This window comes from Hylobates moloch, unplaced genomic scaffold (genome assembly GCF_009828535.3).
Source record: "Hylobates moloch isolate HMO894 unplaced genomic scaffold, HMol_V3 SCAFFOLD_1, whole genome shotgun sequence".
Taxonomy (NCBI): Eukaryota; Metazoa; Chordata; class Mammalia; order Primates; family Hylobatidae; genus Hylobates; species Hylobates moloch.
This window is the reverse complement of record NW_026652276.1, coordinates 161,972,375-161,998,064: the sequence shown is the minus strand read 5'-3', so window position 1 is coordinate 161,998,064 and position 25,690 is coordinate 161,972,375. Positions and strand designations below refer to the sequence as shown.

Genomic DNA, 25,690 nt, shown 5'->3' with positions numbered 1-25,690 from the left:
TGAACAAATATTTTATTTCCCAAAAGTTCATACCTCCATTCTGAGGTACTTGCAATCGGATGTATCTTACAGTGTCTGAGAAAAGTCTCCGAGAAATCTGATTAGCAATTCATACTAAACTCTTTGATCTTGGGAAGCGGGAAGCTACTTAACATCCCTAGGCCTTAGTTTTTGATTCTATTTTTATGGGCTGAATTGTGACCCCAAAAAGATATGTTGACATCTTAACTCTTTGTACCTGTGAATGTAACCTTAATTGGAAACATGGTCTTTGCAGATTTAATCAAATGAAGTCATTACAGGGGGCCCTAATTCAGTATAAAAGGTGATACAATTTGGCTCTGTGTCCCCACCCAAATCTTATTTGAATTGTAATTCCCAGTGTTGGAGGAGGGGGCTGGTAGGAGGTGACTGAATTATGGGGGTGGACCTCCCCCTTGCTGTTCTCATAATAGAGTTCTCATGATATCTGGTTGTTCAAAAATGTGTGTGTAGCATGCCCCACTTCACTCTCTCTCACTCTCCTGCTCCTCCATGTGAAGATGTGCCTGCTTCCCCTTCACCTTCTGCCAGGATTGTAAGTTTCCTGAGGCCTCCCCAAAAGCCAAGCAGATGCCAGCATCATGCTTCCTGTGCAGCCTGCAGAACCGTAAATCAATTAAACCTATTTTCTTTATAAATTACCCAGTCTCAGGTAGTTATTTAAAGCAATGAGAGAATGGATTAATACAATGGGTACTATAAGAGGAGGAAAATGCCTCTTGAAGACAGACACATAGGGAGAGCACCATGTGACAAGAGAGACAAAGACTGGAGTGAGCATCTGCTAGGCAAGGCATGCCAAGGATTGACAGACACCCCAAGAAGCTAAGATGAAACCAGGAAGCAATCTTCCTTACAAGTTTTGGAGGAAGCATAACCCTGCAGACTGATTTTGGACTTCTAGCCTCTAGAACTGTGAGACAATAAATTTCTGTTGTATTAAGCCACTCAGTTCCTAGTACTTTCTTACATCAGCTCTAGAAAACTAATATAAAAGTGAAATAACAAATTTGTGCCCTAACACCACTTCCAGCTCTAATATTCAGTAATTCCACTTGCTTTCAAGTTAATTTACGATTAGTAATAAATCCTTTAAAATGTTCAGAAAAAAATATGCTACTTTCAGTTTAAAGCATCTTTATGGCATTTATTAATAGTAACAAAATGGAAAATAATTGAAAGCAACTTCAACTAACCTAAACGAGCCAGTGAAAAAAAGCACAGTAATCTAACACTAAGTAGATAGAATGATAAAGATGAGAGAAGAAAATAATAAACTTGAAAACAAAAAGTAAGAAGATTCATAAAACTAAAAGGTAATGCTTTTTTTTTTTTTTTTTTGAGATGGAGTTTCGTTCTTGTTGCCCAGGCTGGAGTTCAATGGTATGATCTCGGCTCACCGCTACCTCTGCCTCCCAGGTTCAAGTGATTCTCCTGCCTCAGCCTCCCAAGTAGCTAGGATTACAGGCATATGCCACCACATCTGGCTAATTTTGTATTTTCAGTAGAGACGGGGTTTCTCCATGTTGGTCAGGCTATTCTCGAACTCCTGACCTCAGGTGATCCACCTGCCTCAGCCTCCCAAACTGCTGGGATTACAGGCATGAGCCACTGTGCCTGGCCGGCAATGCCTTTTTAAAAGCTAATAAAAGTAAATAAATTTCTAATAGGAATGATTACTTTTTTAAAGATATAAATAAACAATATCAAAAATGAAAGATATAACTATATATATAGTAAAAATTTTTTAAGTCATAGAAAATTGGTGATAATTTTTTTAAATGTATCGAAAACAATCTTTGAGAAAAATATGAATTATATAAATGCTGTAAAAAGAAATGAACAAGCTAGATAAACCAATAATATTAAATAAATTGAGTCAGTGATTGAAAGTCTCTACTTTCTCTCCCTCCAAGATCACAAGCTTAGTTGGTTTTACAGTCAAGACTTACCAAACTTCTAAACTTTTGAAGAACAGTTATTCTCTATCTTATACAAACAGTTCTAAAAAAAAATAGAAAAAGAGGGAAGTCTACCTAATTTATTTTATGAGGCTTATAAAGCCTTTACAAAAAAAATTTATACAATGGCAAGACAAGAAAACAAAATTATAGATCAGTCTCCCTATGAGATATAGCACAATTTAAGCTTCCAATCAAATGCTTTAATTTCCTCCAGTGCCTGTATAAAGTTTCCAGGTCATAATGCAGGGATTGAGAAACCAGGGAAAGTTCAGGCATCTCTCTGAGGAGACAAACATGCAACTGGGTGAACCAAGGTATCAAAAGTTCACAGAGTAGATTACCAGAAAGAGTCACACACAGAAAACTCTAAGTATCTGCTGAGCATCCATCTTGAGTATTCAGTTGAATACTGCTCAGTACATGTGTATGAAGAAACTACCCAAGGCCAGGAAAACAACCAACTTAAAGGATTAGAGAGAACTGACATTGAACCTGGAATAGTGCCTATTTCTACTGGCAAGAAATAAAACCTCACAATTCTGAGGGCATAAATTGGAGTTCTAAAAAGGGTCTTACCTCAACAGTGGGGAAAAATTAACCCTAGACTAAATGTTGCTGTAGTCTTACCTAATGAAACTTAAAAGCAAGACCAAAATGGGTCAATCTGTTTTCAAGTAACTAAAAAACATCCAAGAACAAAGCTCAAAATAGAGGAATACAAAAATATCCAACACAAAAAAAGGTAAAATTCACAATGTTGGGGATTCAATAAAAAAGTATTCAGCCAGGCATGGTGGTAAATGCCTGTAATCCCAACTACTCAGGAGGCTAAGGCAAGAAGACAGCTTGAGCCCAAGAATTCAAAGCAAGCCTGGGCAACATAGCAAGACCCCATCTTTTAAAATATTAATATTAATAACAGTATTTAATTTAAAAATAAAAAATAGGCATTCAAAAAGTCTGAAAAATATAGCACTTTGTGTTGAGAAAAATCAATTCATTGAAACTTACCCAGAAATAACACCAAGATGAGTGAACTAAAACATATAGCAATAAAAGCTATCCTAAATTAAACACAGAGAGAAAGACTGAAAAAGAATGAGCAGAGCACCAGTGAACTGTGAAATAACCTGAAACATCCAAAAAGCCTGGCCAACATTACTAAAGCCCATCTCTACTAAAAAATACAAAAATTAGCCAGGAGTGGTGGTGCACACCTGTAATCCCAGCTACATGGGAAGCTGAGGTACTAGGATCCCTTGAACCCAGGAGGCAAGGCTGCAGTGAGTCAAGAGTGTGCCACCACACTTCAGCCTTCGTGAAAGTGAGACTGTTTCAAAACAAAAATAAAATCCAAATATAAGTAAAACTGGAGTTCCTGAGGGAGGAAATGCTATTTCAAGAAATACTGGCCAAATATTTTCCAAATTTGATGAAAACTATAACTCATAGATCTAAGAATATCAGTGAACCAAGAATATCAATGAACTTCAAGCACAAGAAACATATCTAAGGCACATTATAATCACACCACTCAAAACCAGTGATGTACAGAAAATCTCAAAAGCAGCCAGAGAAAAAAAGACATGTCGTGTAGAGAAACAAATATAAGGATAACAGATTTCTCATCAGAAATGATGCAAGTGAGAAGACAATAGAACAACATCTTAAAAGTACTAAAAGGAAGAAAAAGCAACTGCACACTATAATTTTATAACCAGAAAAAATAATAAGCAAAGATTTTTTTTTTTGGAAGTTATTTGGCAATTTCTTGGAATGCTAAATGAATACCTACCTTCTGACCTAGCCATTTCACTTCTAGGTGTTTACCCAAGAAAAACAAAAACAAATGTCCATACAAACACATATATAAATGTTCATTTATAACATTTGATTTATAATAAAATTTATAAAAATTTATAAAATTTATAAAAAAATTTTATTTATAATATTCCAAATCTGGAAAAAAACAAAATTTATACACAGGTGAATGGATAAACAAATTGTGGTATATCCATATAATATAATACTATTCAGCAATATAAAGGAATGAACTGTTCATATACATGCTACGACATGGATCTTAGAATGATTTTGCTGCATTAAAAGAAGCCAGAAAATATCATATAGTATATAATTCCATAAAAATCTAGAAAATGCACACTAGTCTATGATGACAAAAACAGATCAATGTTAGTGGATAATTGGAAAGCAGATCTGTGGGAAGCATATTAGTGAACATAGAAGAAGTTACAGAGGGATAGAAGGACAGATGGGAACTTCTGAGGGTTACAGAAATATTTATCATCTTGATTGCAGTGATGATTCCAAGGGTATATACATATCTCAAAACATCAAATTGTATACTTTAAACATGTGCATTTATTATATGCCAATAAGATAATACATAGTTATTAAAATAAAAGCAAAAATCCTGAACAAAAGATTAGTCAGTTGAATGATCATCATAAAAAAGTACACATAATGAATTGAGTTTATCTCAAGAATGCAAGGATGGTTTGACATCTGAAAACTCTGTAAATGTAATGTATCATATTAACAAGTTAAAATTGGAAAACAACACAATTATTTTAGTAGATGCATAATTTGATAAAATCCAGTAATCATTTATATTTAATAAGTAACATTTGGTAAAACCAAAAAAGAAGGGAATTTCCTTAACCTAATAAAGGGTATCTATCAAAAACTTTCAGCAAACATCACACTTAAGAGTGAAATTTTAGAAGCACTTCTTTTGAAGTCGTTTCTTTTAAACATTGTACAAGTGATCCTAGCAGTACAAAATGATAAAAAAAATAAAAGAAGAGCTAAAAATAATAGGTAAAACTTTATTTTCAGACAATATGATTCTGTACATAGGGACTGAAAAAGCAAGAGACTCCACAAACAGATTTCACAGGGTGGCTGGACACAAAATCAATATGCCAAAAAACAAAACAAAACAAAACAAAAAAACTTCTATAGACCATACTAGTTAGTTAAAAGATATAGAAAAAAAATTCACAATTACAAAAATTTCTTCAAGGTATCTGGAAATAAATTTAACTAAAAAAGTACAAGACCTTTATGGAGAAAATTACAAATATTTTCTTGAAAAATTACAGCTTTACTCTGTGGTATGAAAGACTTGCTATTTAATCTGTAGATTTAGTGCAAACCAAATGGTGTATCCTGTTAAATTCGACAAGCCAACCCTAAAACATGTATCTTAGAGTCAATAATAACCAAGAAAGAAGATGAGAGTATTTTTCCTTTTAGATGACAAAACATATTATAAACCTATTATAATCAAGACAAGGAGGTAATAGCACTGAGAGATATAAATAGACAAATGGAGTAGAATAGACAGCTTAGGCACTGATACTCAAAATATGGAAGCTTGATATATGAAAGAGGTGGTACTGCAAATCAGTGTGGTAAAGATGAACTATTCAATAACTGATTCTGGGGTACTTGCTTATTTATAGTAATAAAAAAATAGATCCCTACATTGACCTATACACAAAAATAAATTCCATGTGGGTTAAATACCTAAATTTTAAAAACAAAACACTAAAATTTTCAGAAAAAAATGCATAAGAATATCTTTATGAATTTCAGGTCAAGACATGTTTTAAAATAATATTAAAAAATCACAAATCATAAAGGGATAGAAATATATCAGAATTTAAAACTTCTGTATACTAAGAAGTACTCTAAGTGAAAAAAATAAGTCACAGCCTAGGAGAAGATATTTGCAGTTTGTACAACACAATAAGATATATTTGTACACACTTCATATTTGCACAGATTTAGAGAAAGGAACATCATCACCTATTGCTAGCAGGAAGGTAAACTGGCACAAGCACTTTGGACAAGATTTTTGCAGTATCAAAATTGAAGACTTGCATGCTCTATGATCTTCCCATTCTACCTCTAGCTGTCTATCTTCTACAAGTCAAGAAACTTGTCCTCCAATGTATACGAAATGAAACAGAATGTTTGTGGCAGCATTGTTGGCAAAAGCAAAAAGAATGACAAGCAATTTAAATATCCACCACCATGAAGATGAATAAATATAAAATGAGATATTTTCATACAGTGGAATACTATAATGTGATTAATATCAATGAATTAGAGGCATACAAAAACACAAATAAAACATAAGGCTGACTATAAATATATTGCAGAACGATATATCGTGTAAAGTTTAAGGACACAAAGAAAGTGATATATGGCTTATGGATAAAAATGTGTGAGAAATTATAAAAACTTCAAAAGAATGATAAACACCAAATTCATGATAATGATTATGTGTGAGGAGAGAAGGGTGGGCAGTGGGATTGGGGAGTGCCAGCAGGGACCTTCAGCCACACCTACAGTGTTTCTTTTAAAAAGTCTAGAGTCAGTGTGGTAAAACGTTAACATTTGATAAAGCTGGGCCGTGGAATACATAGGTGCTCTTTGTATTATTCTCTATATGGTGACTATATTTGAAATACTTCTTTTTTTTTTTTTTTTAAGACAGAGTTTCACTTTGTCACCAGGCTGGAGTGCAGTGGTGCGATCTCAGCTCACTGCAACCTCCACCTCCCGAGTTCAAGCAATTCTCCTGCCTCAGCCTCCTGAGTAGCTGGGACTATAAGCACGCACCAATACGCCCAGCTAATTTTTGTATTTTTAGTAGACACAGGGTTTCACCATGTTGGCCAGGATGGTCTCGATCTCTTGGTGATCCACCCGCCTTGGCCTCCCAAAGTGCTGGGATTACAGGTGTGAGCCACTACACCCGGCCAAAATACTTCATTTTTTAAAGTAAGTTTAAGATTGCACACGTCATAAGTGGTGAAACTGAGATTTGAACTTGGGTAGTCTAACGGCTGAGCCTTACTATATTGTATATTGCATCTCTGCAATTGACATACATATAAAACATAATATGTTTGTATACATACATATACAAAAACATATATGTCAAACTTGGCACTTAGTATACTGTGTAGCACACAGAAACCATGTAAAAATGGCAGCTATTATTACTATATTAATACTTTATCCTTTGTAATCACATGTTTATATATGTAACATGTATATTCTTCTTAGACCTACATCTTATATATTCGTCTAATACTCAAATGCTCGTAAGAATATGACAATAACAACAGAACAATGGTGAAGTTGAGTGCTCAACATGGCTCTCTAGATCCTATATAACTTCAGGATGAGTTATAGAAACTCTGAAGGGTAAACTAAGTATTCGTTCATGTATTCAGCAGTTTTTATTGAGAATCTATCATGTCCTGAAAGCTGGGGATTCTATAATAAACCAAGATAAACAAAGTGCCACCCCAGTGGAGTATATATTTTAGAGAAGCACTGTCCAAGAGGAATATAAAGCAAGCCATACATGTAATTATAGCTTTTGCAGTAGTAGTAGCCACATTTAAAAAGTAAAAGGAGCCCGTTATATAGAGTTAGATAACACACACAGGGTCTGTACTGCAATTGGATATAAAGGTAACCTTATATAATATTACATAAAGTATCATACCACTTCTGAGCAGCAGTCAACTCACCTTTGGACCTTGTACTCCAATTCCCACTGGTCCTCGAGGGCCTGTAGGTCCCATTTGGCCTACTTCTCCCTAGTAAGAAAAGAGTTTAATACAGCAGCAAAGTGAAAATAATATATTCCTGCTGTTGATCTCCTAAAACCTGTCTTATATCAACAAAGTAAAACAGTTTCATGTGCTCAATTCATATATATTGCCTGAAATCCCTTCAGGGGGATGGATGTGCACCAGATTTGGAATATATATAAATGAAAAATGTACATAATGTTCAATGTATATATGGTCTCACTTAAAATATAGGCCATATAGCATATTCAAAATTGATCTTAAGGAGCCCCTTGTGGAGGGTATCTGGAAAAGATAGGCAGTTGCATTCTAGAACAACTAAAATTGGCACAGGAAAAACCAAGGTAACTGCTGATCAAGAGCAATGTCATAAGCAGAGAACACAACTTAAGCTTTCAAGGACAAGCCCCAAATCAAAACTCTCAACAGTCAGAGTGGTCCATTGAGCAGCTTCTCACACGGACAGCTCTAAGGAGTGTGTTCTAAGGTGAGTAGTCTCAGAGAAGTATTTTATTTATTTAACAATGATTCATGATTCTTAGAAGCAATATTAAGGATAACTAGTTAAGTAAGTGTGATGCTCCTCCTCAAGGAAAAAATAATAGTTCCAATCTATGAGGTGGTTTGATTCCCAAGTACATAAAACATTTTTATTTGTTAGGTCATTTCTGACCCCATCTCTTTAGCTAAGGTTTTAGTAGTTGCACCTACTGTCAGAGTGGTGGTGAGAATGAAAATTAGCCAACCTAGAGAGACACATAACCACTGGTTGCCTCTATTAGCATTACTGCTTGAGTTGCTAGAATAGGATCTCATAAGTAAAAGTAACAAAGAAAACAACAAATGAAAATTGTGTAAATAAAACTTTCTTAAAGCATAAAGAATACATATTACATTTTCTAAATTGTCAGGAATATCAGTAACATTTTGCATTAAGTAGAGATCTCTGATTTTTAAGTTAATTCTATCTGCTGTCTTCCCTTGCACTGGCACTGATCGGAAAACAGCAATTATACTATAGATATATTAAACTCCGCTCTCATTTACAAAGTTACCTTGGAACCAGGTAAGCCTTGTCCTGGGGGCCCTTGTGGACCAGGTAGACCAACAGGACCTTGGATTCCCTTTAAAATAAAATTTTATAAAATAGTGTTAGTGAAATTAAGTAGTTTCAAATCCTCTAAAGTGAAACTTTAGTTCATACCCCATAAAGTTACTTATACTCAATAAGCATTTGTGGAGTGGGGTGCCAGGGGCTGCTAGTTAAACCACAATTTGCATTCTTCCCTATTTCCATATTAAGAGAAATTTTAGCTGGCCCATATGTCTGCCTAGAATAAAGACCACATTTCTCAGTCCCTGTTGCAGCCAGGCATGGCCATGTGGGCTAGATTCTAGCCAATGGGTTGTGAATGAAGTGATGTGTGTAATTCCTGGTTCATGCCAAAAGAAGAGGTATGCCTTCTCCTTCCCTTTTCCTCTTCTTCAGTAGCTGGAATTAAGAGAGGGTGGCCATCCAGGATCATGCAGATGAGGAAAGCACCCTCAGTATGGCAGACTATCAAGACTGATTAATAGAGGCACTATATCAGCTTGGAGTTTTAAGTAAGGAAAATAAAATTACATCTAGTTAACCCATTTAATATCTCTGTCACATGCAGGCAAAAATATATCCCAATATATATGTAACAGGATGGTAAATTGAAGGTTTGACCTAGGCTCTAAGAAGCAATAGTCAGTAGATACCAAACTGTATCTACTGACCAAACTGTATCATGTTGTCCCAATATATATGTTTCAGGAGGTAAATTGAAGGTTTGACCTAGGCTCTAAGAAGCAATAGTCAGTAGATACCAAACTGAAGAAGGTTCAGACACTTGACTCCCTCCTTCACAATATAAAGGAAGTTTTTATACATGGGTATAAAAAGGAATATGCACATATGCGTACATTTGTATATGTGGTTGTTTATATTTCATTCTATTTTGTAAAAGATCTGAGTTGATCAAGCCTCCAAATATTTAACAAAAATCTGTGGGCCATTTAAGAGATACTGTAAACATGTTGCTGGAAACAGAAGTTCCTCCATAAACACATGAGGGAAAACATTCATTTTTATAAGAGAAATAGGAAGATCTAATATAAAAAGAATTCAATGGATAAACACATCAAATTACAGAACATTGAATAATTGCATAGACAGAGGTTAAATTTAAGTAGAATTTATATCATTTGTCTCAAAAGGTAAATAAATTCTTTCCTTGCTCAGATCATTTTACAAATAGAGATCTCATTTCCAATAGAGATCAGCTCTGTAAGGACACATCTACCTCGAAATTTTTTCTTTTCAAAAAGAAGAAAAGGGGGTAAGAAAATGAAAGAAGTCCAAGAGTTTTGTTTTTTTTTTTTTTTCCCAAGCTGAAGAACAAGGAACAGCATTAAAGGCGACAGGAAGCTGTAGGTAGGAGGTCCAGAATTCACAGGCCATCTGAACAGACTTGTCTTCGAACCTCATACTTAGCCCCATAGTGGTCACTCAGCACCAGGAGCATCGCAAGACCCAAGATGTGACAGCATTGTCCAGCCACTTTTGGGATCAGTAAGCCCCTGCTAAAACAAACAAATAAACTACAAGGCTTGAGAATGTCGGCTGGTATCATCAAATCATGATATTTGAGTAGCCCAAGTGTCCAGCTCTTTATTATCTAAATATTTATTTATACATTTATCTTAGCTTCTTCTGTACCTTAAGATTCCTAATGTGTTAGACTAGGACCTCTGCCAATGGCAAGGGAATGGAAAAAGGAGTCATATCCAACTTTGCTGTTGTCTGGACTAACAAGAAAAGTAATAATAATAATAAATTAGCAGACAATTAGAAATAAACCCAAAGTGAATCTCAACAATGACATTTGGAATTATCTCATTTTTTAAATTCTTCCCTTCTCCCACTACCCTAGATACAGAAAGCACTGTTCATTCTTTAAGCAATAGAATAATTCAAACCTTACTCATAAATCTTAATCAAACCTGACCTGCCACTTTCTAACCAGGAGATATTTAACATAAAACTGGATTTGTGGGTCGCTTTGATTAATAAGACTGTGTAAGTATACGGCAAACAACAAAGTATATGGTAAACAAAAACCTACATGGTAAACAACAGTAGAGAGTACTGTTATACTATCTTCACATTATTTAGATTTATCACAATACCCAGATTTTCCAAAAGTTATCAGAAGATTTTGGAAATGGTTCTAGTCACGAATGTAGACATTCTTACAGATCTTTCTTTTCTTCTCACCAAGAGGTGCCAGGTGTCATTTATAAATTATATCTGTGGTTTGCTTCTATTCCAGAAGTTTGCCCCTTAAACTAAGTGGTTATCTCTGATCCTGGTCCAAGTTTTAACTATAATACTTTTTTAAAAAATTGGTATGTGGCTAGTTAGAGTGGTTGGTAAGAGGATACTACTCTACTCCATTGGGAGAGCGTAGGATTTAATTTTCACAAACCTTCAAGGAGAAAAAAATACACAAACCAGCAGGTAAGTAAACTCTTGTTCCCAAGGGGAACTAAAAATATTGCACCAAAACATTTACCTTGTTAATTAGGTTTTAATGTTAAAAGTCACAGCATCAAGAAACACACTACTTATTTTTTAAGCCTTTGGAAGTTCTAAAAAATAAAATCTTCTCATGAAAGATTCCCTATATTCACTTCTGGACTTATACTCCATTGCAATTAACTGTCAAATATACTCATAGATGTTTGCAGGACTGGCCTTCAATGAAGACCAGGATTGGGCTGGAATGTTCTGCACTGAAGGGAAAGGAAGAATGCATTAATTACCTGTTCCCCTTGACTCCCGATTCCAGGGATACCCACTGGTCCTTGGGGTCCCGCAGGTCCCATATCCCCCTGCACAGAAAATAAGCCAGGAAATATAACAATAAAATAAAATCTTATTATTTCATACTTTGCTAACCTGGAATTGGGCTATGTTAAAATCTATCTTTATACTATAAAAAAAGTTCAACATGGAAAATTATAAAACTTTATTTTATTCCTTTTAAACAGTTTATAATTCAAATTCTCCAAAATAGTAAATGACATTTTTGCTATTCAGTCTAAGTTGGTGAGCATTTGTATAGGCTTATATTTATCAATCATTTTTTTCACAAACAAAAATTCCTGAACAGTTGTTAGGACACAAACATTTCCTGCCAAGATTGTAACAGAAATATTTAAAAATAGAAAATTCATAGGATATAATAAAAATAGAATAAGAGATAAATTGAAGAAAAATATTTTTAAATTTTCTAAATACCCTTTCCCTCGAAATCTTATTTAAAATGCATTTTGAAATGAAGAAATGATCTCAAGTGAATGCAGCAAAATTAAAGAGCCCTATTTTCTTCTTCCATGAAATTGAGAAAACAAAATTAAAGTTACCAGCAAAAAGAACATAATTCATTCTTTCTGGGTCTTTATACAGATGTTTGTTGAGTGCCCATTATAAGCCAGAAAGTGTTCCAAACACTAGGAAAACAAGTGACCAAAACAGCTCAAAATCTCTGTCCTCCATCAAGCTTAGATTTTAGTAGGGGAAACAAGATGGTAAACAAGACAGGTAGATAAAATAACCAGTATGTTGAATAATAAATGTGAAGGAGAAAAATTAATCAGGGAAGAGAGGAGGCAGTGATGATTTTGGTTAAGATGTCCAGAGATGACGTCACTGATGAGAGGGAATGAGCCAGATAGAAACCTAAAAGAAAAGCATTCCAGGCAGAGAAACAGCCAAAGCAAAGACGATGCCTGACATGTTCCAGAAACAGCAAGGAGACAGTGTAGGTGGAACCATCTCCATGAGGGAGAGTGGTAGACAATGAAGTCAGAGAATTATGGCAGTGGAGTCAGGTAGAAGGATCACCGGGGCCTTTGAGGCCACTGTAAGGACTTGGCTATTCTCTGAGTAAGTTAGGAAGCCACTGGAGGGTTTTGAGAAGGGAAGTTAGAGATCTGACTTGGTTTTTAAGGCCCCATCTGGAAGCTGTATGGAGAACAGACTGAAGGAGGTCTACATGAGAGATGATGGGGCACAAACCACAATGTTGAGAGTGGAGGTGGTGGGAGTGCTCAGAACCTGGATAATGTTGAAAGTAGAGTGATAGGATTTGCTGAGGACTGAGAGGACTCTTGGCAGAATAGAGTTGTCATTGACCGAGAAGAAGAAGCCTGAGAGAAAAGCAAGGTTTGAGGTGGAGGGTGATATCAGGAGTTCAGTTTTGGACATGTTTAGTTTGAGATCCCTAAAATGAACATCCAAATGGAGATATCAAGTAGGTGGGAGAGGCCTGGGATGAGAACACAAATTTGGGAGCCCTCAGTATATAAATGATATTAAAGGCCATAATTGAGTGAATTTGCCAAGTAATAGAAAAAAGAGATGGTCCCAGGACTGAGCCCTTTAAGCACTCCAATCATTAGAGGTCAGAGAGATGAAGAAGTCACAGCAGTGGAGACTGAGAAGGAAGCAGCCAGAGAGACCAAGTGAAGAGTGTGTTTCAAGAAGGTGAGGGATCCATCTATCAAATGCTACCAACAGGGCAAATTAGTTGATGACAGAGAATTGACCGCTGGATTGAGTAACATGGTTAAGATGCTCACTTTAATGGCAGTTGTATTTAGACGACATTAGAGCCACAAAACTTTTAAACAGTTGGATAGTAGATACTTTGGGCTTGAGGGTCGTAATAATGTCTCTCGTAATTGATCAATGCTGCTTTGGTAGTACAAAAGTAGCCATAGATAATATAGAGTGAACAAGTATACTTGTGGTCTGATAACATTTTATTTGTAAAAACAGGCAGCCAGCTCCACAGTTGGCCAATGTTTGAGCTAAATAAATATGTTTTAATGAAGAAAAATGTATCATTTGCTGGGCGCCGTGGCTCATGCCTATAATCCCAGCACTTTGGGAGGCAGGAGTGGGCGGATCACCTGAGATCGGGAGTTCGAGACCAACCTGACCAACATGGAGAAACCCCATCTCTACTAAAAATACAAAATTAGCCGGGCATGGTGGCACATGCCTGTAATCCCAGCTACTCAGGGGGCTGAGGCAGAAGAATCACTTGAACCGGGGAGGTGAATGTTGCAGTGAGCTGAGATGGCGCCATTGCACCCCAGCCTGGACAACAAGAGCAAAACTCTGTCTCAAAAAAAAAAAAAAAGAAAGAAAGAAAAATGTATCATTAGATCAAACTTTATATAATATTAAATATATAGAACCTGCACTAGGAGATGCCCTGGAATACACTCCTTAGTGCTCTATCAACCTTTGATCTACATAAATATTATAGAAGAAAAACATAATGGAATCCAGTTCTGGCTCAGAGCTAGATTATTTTGATTCAGAACTTGACTTCTTATGAACAGATATTGTACTAAATGCTTTACATCCTTTCATTTATCCTCACAACAACCCCTGTAAAGTGGTCATCCCCATTTTTCAGATGAGTGTAAGTAACTCACCCCAGGTCACACAACTGTTAGACGGCAGAGGTGACAGTCAAGTCCACTCTGACTCCAAAACCCAACTCATAGCCACTAGTTTGCAAGTATTTGTTAAACACACAAGAGAGGGTCCCTTTTTGTGCAGTGTTACTGACATTTAAATACCTGTGCCATAAGTACAACTTTGTTTTGTACCATTTACATACATTTGAGAGGCCTTATCAGAGGCGTGTTTATATTATCACTTGAATCACAGACATCAAGCCCTCTGAATCTAGTGTTATATGTAAAAGAATAGGAAAGGAAGAAAGGAAAGAGAAGATGGTATTGAGGGAACAGCAGATAAAAGCTTTGCTATGTAATAATATCCTGATATTTCAAAGTGATTTCTTTGCATGAGCTCCAGATGTAAAAATACATGCACCATGTCACAACGCCACCTGAAAAAGTTAATTTACTGAACTCATAAAACAATGGTTCTGTTGTATTCAGTTCTCGCTGCTCCAAAGGAAGAAAGAGCATTTTATGTATTTTTTGGAGTATTTTGGAGCTGCTGTACAACCAGAGCTAAGAGACTTGAACAAAGAATTGTATTGCATCTAAAATTCATATCACTCACTATTTATTTCTGCTATTTAAATACAAACAGCTAGAAGAGATAACTACCAGCAAATAAAAATATAAGTCATTCAAGATTGAAACCCAACACTTGAGATAATCATGAATATCAATTGTTATCCTAATATAATATACAGTATAATGATATGCTTAAAGGCTGATATATAAATGACTCCAAATTGATATGAGTTCTCTGCTTTTTTACACATTTCTTATATCCTTCCCCCTCTGGCAGCTTCACTTCCAATGCTCTTTATGGCTGTATCAGCCTCTAGTAGCTTCTATCACCAGCTCCATTCCCATTTCTAATCTGGTATAATCTGAAGCTGTTTTAAAGAAAACAAATAGCCAGTGAGAAAGAGAAAAGCAATCCCTAACAAAGAGCAGCTGACCTGACCCTGACCCTGGCAAGTAGGACGTGGGGTAAAACATGAACAATTTGACAAATCATCAAGATCAAACAAGGCCACCCCATGACTATGATGGACCAAGATGAAAGCCAGACTACTCCATAATTATATCTGAGCACAGACAAAAACAGCAAACACTGTATAAAACCCTCAAATTATCAAACAACCTCCAATACTGGCTAAAATGAGTGACTGCTACTTCTAACAGTTATGACTCAGCCTAACTCCATTTGTCCCAACTTCTAGATGAGATTCATTAAATACTCAATCCTAAACTTATATCAATTATTGATAACATTAAATCCACAGCCCACCCCTGATTTCTTAAATGCTTCCCCAAATCACCTAACACAAGCGCAAATCCTATGAAATATCTGTCATCCTCTTCCTGAGTCACTGTAGGTTCGTTGTATGTGGTCTTCCTCCCTTCAGAGTCAACAAGCCTTATTAAAACTCTGGATGGATTCCCGTTGGTCCTTGCTGGAGGGCATCAACACTAGTTTTCTTAAATGAGTTTTCTTATTTTAACCTTATTTTAAGATAATATTTTTGAGTGGGAGCCTAGGGATGAATATACACTTCTATAAGAAGGTCAAGTCAATGTTTTTTGTTTTTTTTTTTTTAGAGATGGAGTCTTGCTCTGTCACCCAGGCTGGAGTGCAGTGGTGCAATCTCGGCTCACTGCAAGCTCCGCCTCCTGGGTTCACCCACCATTCTCCTGCCTCAGCCTCCCGAGTAGCTGAGACTACAGGTGCCTGCCACCACGCCCAGCTAATTTTTGTATTTTTAGTAGAGATGAGGTTTCACTGTGTTAGCCAGGATGGTCTCGATCTCCTGACCTCGTGATCCACCCGCCTCAGCCTCCCAAAGTGCTGGGATTACAGGTGTGAGCCACTGCGCCCAGCCAAGTCAATGTTTTTAACAACTATTTTCTTTACTAAGAAGAAATGTCTTTTGATAATGTCTGGATTCAAAGCTGCTTTGCTGATGGTAGAAGTCACTGGATGTCAGAACCCAAATAAGTGAGACATTACAATAAATAGAAATAATCAAATTTCTCAGATCATAAGTCATCCTACATAATAACACATCTTGCATATATTAGATTTGGAGATCATGGTGGACAGGAGGCAGGACTAGATCACAGCTCCCACTCAGATGGAAAGAACAGCATATGGAGGCTCGCATTGTGAACCTTTGCTCCAGAACGACTGCAAGAATACATTAGGAAAGCCAAGAAAACCCACGGACTTGCTGAAGGGAATGGATTGCTCCTGCAGGACCGGGAGACATCCCAAATATTGTGAGTGCCCAAACTATAGAAATGGGAAAGGGAGATTGTCTGCCCCTGAACACATACCCCCACTGGGGAACCTGAAGGTCTAGATTATGGGAGCTGAGTCAATATAGAGAGCCGAGCGAAATACAGGGGTAGAGAAAGCAGCGGGAAAATCTCTGTGGGTTCAGTGGGTCCCCTAGCAAGCCATCTCTGCCTCACATCACTGGGGTCCTTGAGGATGGCTGCCAGAGGCACTGGGAAAAGCCCACAGGGGGAAGGAAACCTCCAACTGAACTCTGTAATAATTTCAGCAGATTGAGAAGTCTCCTGGCCAGAACTCAGGAAAGGGCGTGAATCCAGTGTGCAGACTCCACAGGCAGGGGAAGAAGGAAAGCTCTACTGACTTTCCTAGCTGGCAGGTGTGAAGCCTGGGGCAACTTCTCAGCCCTACTCACCCACTGCCTGGAAACAGACTCAGTGTTGTTGGGAGGGCACGGTGGGAGTGAGACCGGCCCTTCGGTTTGCATTGGAGCTAGGTTAGGACTGTGACTGCCGGCTTTCCCCCACTTCCCTGACAACTTGTATGGCACAGCAGAGGCAGCCATTATCCTCCTAGGTACACAACTCCATTGACCTGGGAACCTCACCCTTATCCCCCACAGCAGCCACAGCAAGACCCACCCAAGTAGAGTCTGAGCTCAGACACACCTAGCCTTGCTCCCACCTAATGGTCCTTCCCTATCCACCCTGGTAACTGAAGACAAAGGGCATATACTCGTGGGAGTTCTAGGGCCCCGTCCACCACCTGTTCCTTCCCATACTACCACAGCTGATGCTCTCTTGAAAGCACCACTTCCCAGCAGGAGGCCAATCAGCACAAAAATACTGCACTAACAAACCAAAGGTAAGGACCCTCACAGAGTCCATTTCACCTACTGGAGCAGGCGCTGGTATCCATGGCTGAGGGACCCATAGATGGTTCACATCATAGGACTCTGTGCAAACAGCCCCCAGTACCAGCCTGGAGCCCGGTAGACTTGCTGGGTGGCTAGATCCAGAAGAGAGATAACAATCACTACAGCTTAGCTCTCAGGAAGCCACATCCCTAGAAAAAGGATGAGACTACTAAATCAAGGAAATACCCCATGGGACAAAAGGAATTTAATGACAGCCTTGAGCCCTGGAACTTCCCTCTGACAGAGCCTACCCAAATGAGAAGGAACCAGAAAACCAACTCTGGTAATATGACGAAACAAGGTTGTTTAACACCCCCAAAAAATCACACTAGCTCACCAGCAATAGATCCAAACAAGAAGACATCCCTGATCTACCTGAAAAAGAATTCAGAAGGTAAGTTATTAAGCTAATCAGGAAGGCACCAGAGAAAGGTGAAGCCCAATGTAAGGAAATTTAAAAAATGATACAAGAAGTGAAGGGAGAAATATTCAATGAAATAGATAGCATAAATAAAAACAATCAAAACTTCAGGAAACATGGAAGCACTTATAGAAATGCAGGCTGGGCACGGTGGCTCATACCTGTAATCCCAACACTTTGGGAGGCCGAGGCAGATGGATCACCTGAGGTCAGGAGTTCGAGACTGGCCTGACCAACATGGAGAAACCCCATCTCTACTAAAAATACAAAAATTAGCCAGGCATGGTGGCACATGCCTATAATCCCAGCTACTGGAGATGCTGAGGCAGGATAATCACTTGAATCCGGGAGGCGGAGGTTGTGGTGAGAGCTGAGATCACACCATTGCACTCCAGCCTGGGCAACAAGAGCAAAACTCCATCTCAAAAAGAAAAAAAAATGCAAAATGCTCTGGAAACTCTCAGTAATACAATTTAACAAGCAAAAGAAAGACCTTCAGAGCTCAAAGACAAGGTTTTTGAATTAACCCAATCCAACAAAGACAAACAAAAAAGAATAAGAAAATATGAACAAAGCCTCCAAGAAATCCTGGATTATGTTAAATGGCCAAACCTAAGAATAATTGGTGTTCCTGAGGAAGAAGAGAAATCCAGAAGTTTTAAAAATATATTTGGAGGAATAATCGAGGAAAACTTCCCCACCCTTGCTAGAGAACTAGACATCAAAATACAAGAAGCTCAAAGAACACCTGGTAGATTCATCGCAAAAAAGATCATCGCCTAGGCACATTGTCATCAGGTTACCTAAAGTTAAGACGAAGGAAAGAATCTTAACAGCTGTGAGGCAAAAACACCTCACTAATGTTTAATTGTAATTCTTTAATAATATATCGAGCACTAAATGGGACTTTTAAGTTTTATAAAGCGTATCTACAAAAACCCTACAGCAGAGGTAATAATAATGAACTGTTGAAATCTTTCCTATATAGGTAACCTATAAAGGAAAACCTATCAGATTAACAGCAGATTTCTTAGCAGAAACTCTACAAGCTAGAAGGGATTGGGGTCCTATCATCAGCCTCCTCAAACAAAACAATTATCAGCTAAGAATTTTGTTTCCACTGAAACTAAGCTTCATAAATGAAGAAAAGATACAGTCTTTTTCAGACAAACAAATGCTGAGAGAATTTGCCACTACCAACCCAGCACTACAAGAACTGCCAAAAGGAGCTCTAAATCTTGAAACAAATCCTGGAAACACATCAAAACAGAAACTCTTTAAATCATAAATTTCACAGGACCTATAAAACAAAAATATAATAAAAAAAGGTATATAGGCAACAAATAGCACAATGAATGGTACCTCACATCTCAATACTAACATTGAATGTAAATGGCCTAAATGTTTCACTTAAAATACATAGAATTGCAGAATGGATAAGAATTCACCAACCAACCTGCTGCCTTCAAGAGACTCACCTAACACACAAGGACTCACTTAAACTTAAGGTAAGCCGATGGAAAATGACATTTCATACAAATGGACACCAAAAGCAACCAGGGGTTGCTTATATCAGACAAAACAAACTTTAAAGCAACAACAGTTTAAAAAGACAAAGAAGGTCATTGTGTAATGATAAAAGGCCTTGTCCAACAGGAAAACATTACAGTCCTAAATATATATGCATCCAACACTGGAGCTCCCTAATTTATAAAACTATTACTAATATACCTAAGAAATGAGACAGACAGCAACACAATAATAGTGGGGCACTTCAATACTCCACTGACAGCACTAGACAGGTCATCAAGACAGAATGTCAACAAAGAAATAATGGATTTAAACTATACCCTGGAACAAATGGACTTAACAGATACTTACAGAACATTCTACCCAACAACCACAAAATATACATTCTATTCAACAGTGCATGGTACTTTCTCCAAGATAAAACATATCACAGGCAACAAAATAAGCCTCAATAAGTTCAAGAAAATTGAAATTATACCAAGCAGTCTTTCAGACCACAGTGGAATAAAACTGGAAATCAACTCCAAAATGAACCTTCGAAGCCATGCAAATACATGGAAATTAAATAACCTGCTCCTGAAAGATCACTGGGTCAAAAATGAAATCAAGATGGAAATTTAAAAATTCTTCAAACTGAATGACAATAGTGACACAACCTATGAAAACCTCTGGGATACTGCAAAGGCGGTGCTAAGAGGAAAGTTCATAGCCTTAAACACCTATATCAAAAAGTCTGAAAGAGCATAAACAAACAATCTAAGGTCACACCTCAAGGAACTAGAGAAACAAGAACAAACCAAACCCAAACTCAGCAGAAAGGAAATAACCAAGATCAGAGCAGAACTGAATGAAATTGAAAATTAAAAAGTTCAAAAGATAAATCAAACAAAAACGGTTCTTTGAAAAGATAAATTGATAGACCATTAGCAAGATTAACCAAGAAAAGAAGGGAGAAAATCCAAATAAGTTCAATTAGAAACGAAACAGGAGATTTACAACTGGCACCAAAAATCCAAAAGAAATCCAAACAGAAATCCAAAAGATCATTCAAGGCTACTATGAACACCTTTATGCGCATAAACTAGAAAACCTAGAGGAGATGAATAAATTACTGAAAAGATACAACTTTCCTAGCTTAAATCAGGAAGAATTAGATACTCTTAACAGACCAATAACAAGCAGTGAGACTGAAATGGTAATTTAAAAATTGCCAACAAAAAATGTCCAGGACTAGACGGATTCACAGCAAAATTCTACCAGACATTCAAAGAATTATCAATCCTATTGACACTATTCCACAAGATAGAGAAAAAGGGAATCCTCCCTGGATCATTTTATGAAGCCAGTATCACCCTAATACCAAAACCAGGAAAGGACATAACCAAAAGAGAAAACTACAGACCAATATCCCTGATGAACATATATGCTAAAATCCTTAACAAAATACTAGCTAACTGAATCCAACAACATATCGAAAAGATAATCCACCATGATCAAATGGGTTTCATAACAGGGATGCAGGGATGGGTTTAACATACACAAGTCAATAAATGTGATACACCACATGAACAGAATAAAACAGGCTGGGCACTGTGGCTCAAACCTGTAATCCCAGCACTTTGGGAGGTCAAGGCAGGCAGATCACTTGAGCTCAGAAGTTCGAGACCAGCCTGGCCAACATGGTGAAACCCTGTCTCTACTAAAAACATAAAAATTAGCTGGATGTGGTGGTGGGCACCTGCAATCCCAGCTACTCAGAAGGCTAAGGCAGGAGAATTGCTTCAACCTGGGAGGTGGAGGTTGCAGTGAACTGAGATGGCACCACTGCACTCCAGCCTGGGCAACAAAGTGAGACCCTGCCTCAAAAAAACAAAACAACAAACAAAAATCACATGATGATCTCAATAGATGCAGAAAAAGCATTTGACAAAATCCAGCAACGCTTTATGATTAAAGCTCTCAGCAAAATTGGCATACAAGGAGCATATCTCAAGGTAATAACAGCCATCTATGACAAACCCATAGCCAACATAATACTGAATGGAGAAAAGTTGAAAGCATTCCCTCTGAGAACTGGAACAAGACAACGATGCCCACTCTCACCACCCCTCTGCCACATAGTACTGGAAGTCCTTGCCAGAGCAATCAGATAAGAGAAAGAAATAAAGAACATCCAAATCAGTAAAGAGAAAGTCAAACTGCCTGTTTGCTGATACGATTGTTTACCTAGAAAACCCTAAAGACTCCTCCAGAAAGCTCCTAGAATTGATAAAAGAATTCAACAAAGTTTCCAGATACAAAATTAATGTACACAAATCAGTAGCTCTTCTATACACCAACGCAAACAAGCTGAGAATCAAATCAAGAACTCAACCCTTTTTACAATAGCTGCAAAAAAAAAAAAAAATACTTAAGAATATACCTAACCAAGGAGGCGAAGGACCCCTACAGGGAAAACTACAAAACACTGCTGAAAGAAATCATAGATGACACAAACAAATGCAAACACATCCCATGCTCATGGATAGGTAGAATCAATATTGTGACAATGACCATACTGCCAAAAGCAATATAAAAATTCAATGAAATTCCCATCAAAATACCACCATCATTCTTCACAGAATTAGAAAAAACAATTCTAAAATTCATATGAAATCAAAAAAGAGCCCACATAGCCAAAGCAAGACTAAGCAAAAGGAACAAATCTGGAGGCACCAATTACCTGATTTCAAACTACACTGTAAGGCCATAGTTACCAAAACAGCATGGTACTGGTATAAAAATAGGCACATAGACCAGTGGAACAGAATAAAGAACCCAGAAATAAACCATCATACTTACAGCCAACTGATCTTTGACAAAGCAAACAAGAACATATAGTGGGGAAAGGACACCCTATTCAACTGGAATAATTCAGCTGGAATAATTGGCAAGCCACATGTAGAAGAATAATACTGGATCCTCATCTCTCATCTTATACAAAATCAGCTCAAGATGGATCAAGAACTTAAATCTAAAACCTGAAACTATAAAAATTCTAGAAGGTAACATTGAAAAAACTCTTCTAGATATTGGCTTAGGCAAGGATTTCATGATGAAGCACCAAAAAGAAAATGTAATTAAAACAAAGATAAATAGCTGGGACTTAATTAAACTAAAAAGCTTTTTCACAGCAAAAGGAACAGTTAGCAGAGTAAACAGACAACCCACAGAATGGGAGAAAATCTTCACAATCTATACACCTGACAAAGGACTAATATCCAGAATCTTCAATGAACTCAAACAAATTATCAAGAAAAAAACAAACAATCCCATCAAAAAGTGGGCTAAGGACATGAATACACAATTCTTTAGAAGATATATAAATGGCCAACAAACATGAAAAAATGCTCAACATCACTAATGATCAGGGAAATGCAAATCAAAACCACAATGTGATACCACCTTCCTCCTGCAAGAATGAGGCCATAATCAAGAAATCAAAAAATAATAGATGTTGGCATGGATGCAGTGAACAGGGAACACTTCTACCTTGCTGGTGGGAATGTAAACTAGTACAACCAGTATGGAAAACAATGTGGAGATTCCTTACAGAATTAAAAGTGTAACTATCATTTGATCCAGCAATCCCACTACTGGGTATCTACCCAGAGGAAAAGAAGTCATTATATGAAAAAGATACTTGCACATACCTGTTTATAGCAGCACAATTTGCAAATGCAAAAACATGGAACCAACCCAAATGCCCATCAATCAATGAGTGGATAAAGAAACTATGATATATATAGTGTGTGTTTGTTTATATATATATATAAATATAAACAAACACACACTAAAATATATATTTTATATATATATATGATGGAATACTACTCAGTCATAAAAAGGAATAAATTAATGGCATTCGCAGTGACCTGAATGAGATTGAAGACTATTATTCTAAGTGAAGTAACTCAGAAATAGAAAACAAAACATTGTACGTTCTCACTCATATGTGGGAGCTAAGCTATGAGGATGCAAAGGCATAAGAAAGACGCAGTGGACTTTGGGGTCTCAGGGCAAAAGGGTGGGAAGAGGGTGAGGGATAAAAGACCACAAATTGGGTTCAGTGTATACTGCTTGGGTGATGGGTGCACCAAAATCTCACAAATCACCACTAAAGAACTTACTTATGTAACCTATCACCACCTGTTCCCAAATAACCTGTGGAAATAAAAAAATTATTTTAAAAAAGGAATATACTAGATTTATAATTAACCAGATACCTGTGTGGCATGGTTGTCATGTATACAGTTCAGAAATGTACATACATAAAGAACAATGACAATTTTATTGGCATTGTTTCTAGTGTACACTCTACTATACAGTACCTTGTCCCCTTTGATTGACAGGCCTTGTAATCCCTGTGGGCCAGTTGGTCCTTCAGAACCTTTTTCACCCTGAAAGTACAAGGGAGGGATATCAATGCACCAACCAAAATCTGAATTTTAAAAGAGTTTACAAATACTATGAATTGTGCTTCAAAATTATTTTTTAAATGAAGCATCCAAAGTCACTGTTTACTACAAATGGGTAATTCTAATTGACTCTCAGATTTGCAACTTGCAAAAAATACATTAGTCATAACACTTAAACAAGAAGGAAGCTATCCAAGCAAAATACATATGTAGCATCCCTGAAGTTAGAAAAGAGCTCAGTTCCCAATTTAAACAAAAATATTCTGGAAATGAATCACCTAATCAATCATGTAGTATAACTAGCTGGATCAAGCCTCCTTTTCCTTAATATTGCTGAAACTGGGTCCATCACACAAGGAAAATTTATCTCTCATACTAATACGTGAACTAATACTTGGTAGGATTAGATTACTACATTTTTTTTGTTTATAAACATTCATTGAAAATTTATGTTTAAAAGAATTCATGGAAAATCTTCTTAGATATGCTCCTATAGTTACATGACCTAAGTGAACAGCTGTGTCCTTAATATAATGTATATTAAGTCATAATACTTCATGCATTTTTATGAAAAATAAACCATATAATCAATCAGAAGCAGCATTCATTTAATAAATTTATTAGAACCAAGAGTAAAATCAAAGAACATTTGCAAATTAGCCCCAAATAGCACATATAGAGAACACCCATTGGTCTGACTAGTTGGAGAATGAAATATTCTGATTCTGGGTTCTTCTGATCATTACCACAGAATATAACTGCATATACTTCATCCTGAAACAGCACAGAACATGATGTGTTCTTTCTTTGATGAGATAGAGGTCAATGCCCATGAGCTATTACATACAAGAGTATCAATAAAGTATGATAATACCTATATAATATAAAAGTATGTTGAACCTGTCACTATGAAATACCCGGGAATATTCTTCTTAATGTTTCACATATTCATTTCTCATTTATTTCTTTCTCTTTAAAAAACACAGATTTTAAAGAGAAATAATTCTATTTGAATTTTTCAGATTATTTGGGCTACACATAAATAGAAGTAGAAATTTACTAAGTGCCAAAAAAATTTCAAACTGTGTATTACAAAACTTTCGGTGATGTCATGCCAAGTTGCTGACCTGTCTTCTGATAGTGATACTGTGATTAGTCAAAGGTGTTAGTAATATCCCTTTATCCAACATATTATTTCCATTATCATGACAAATTAAAATATGTTCATTAACAAGGGCGTCTTTTAAAATTTAACCCAGCAGTCACTCACAACTAAGGATGAATTATTTGTTTTTATCTAATTGTTTTCCCTCTAGTAGAGATTTAGGATTCTCATAGATAATTGAATATTGATCATGGTGGAAGAAGCTGAGAATGAAACGCACTTTTAGAGCATGAGGCCATACTGAGAAGGCCGTATCTTAGTAACCTGATGGAATGACTGATGTGGAGGGTCTCAGACACTTAGAAAGCAGCATGTACTTCTCTGGGCAGTATGTGTGTGTATGCATGTGTGTGTTTTTGGGGAAGACTTTGGAAATAAAGGAAGAAGGACTCCAAAATGTATCTTTATGTACTCTGAAATGTTGTTGATGCTGCTCAAAGTATTTTGGAAAACACTTTTTAACATGCCCTTCAGCAAATGTGCCAAAGATTATATACAAACTGCCTATATCAGGGGACAGCAAACTACAGCCCATAAGCCAAATTCAGCCCACTGCCTGTTTTTATATTATAAATATAGTTTTATTGGAACAGCCACATTCATTCATTTATACATTGTTTATGGCTGCTTTCAAGCTACAACAGCAGTTAAGTAGTTACAGCAGATACCATATGGCTCACAAAGCCT

At 36.8% G+C, this 25,690-nt stretch overlaps 1 protein-coding gene across 1 annotated transcript in view; it reads right to left on the bottom strand.

Annotated features, from left to right (window-relative positions):
* COL28A1 (collagen type XXVIII alpha 1 chain) overlaps window positions 1-25,690 on the bottom strand; it is a 182,326-nt gene that overhangs the window by 87,539 nt on the left and 69,097 nt on the right. The window contains exons 15-18 of the mRNA XM_032753457.1: window positions 23,752-23,820; window positions 11,498-11,566; window positions 8,701-8,769; window positions 7,583-7,651 (exon numbers count right to left, since the gene is read on the bottom strand). Coding sequence (XP_032609348.1) covers window positions 7,583-7,651; window positions 8,701-8,769; window positions 11,498-11,566; window positions 23,752-23,820 — 276 coding nt within the window. The remainder of the gene's footprint in view (window positions 1-7,582; window positions 7,652-8,700; window positions 8,770-11,497; window positions 11,567-23,751; window positions 23,821-25,690) is intronic.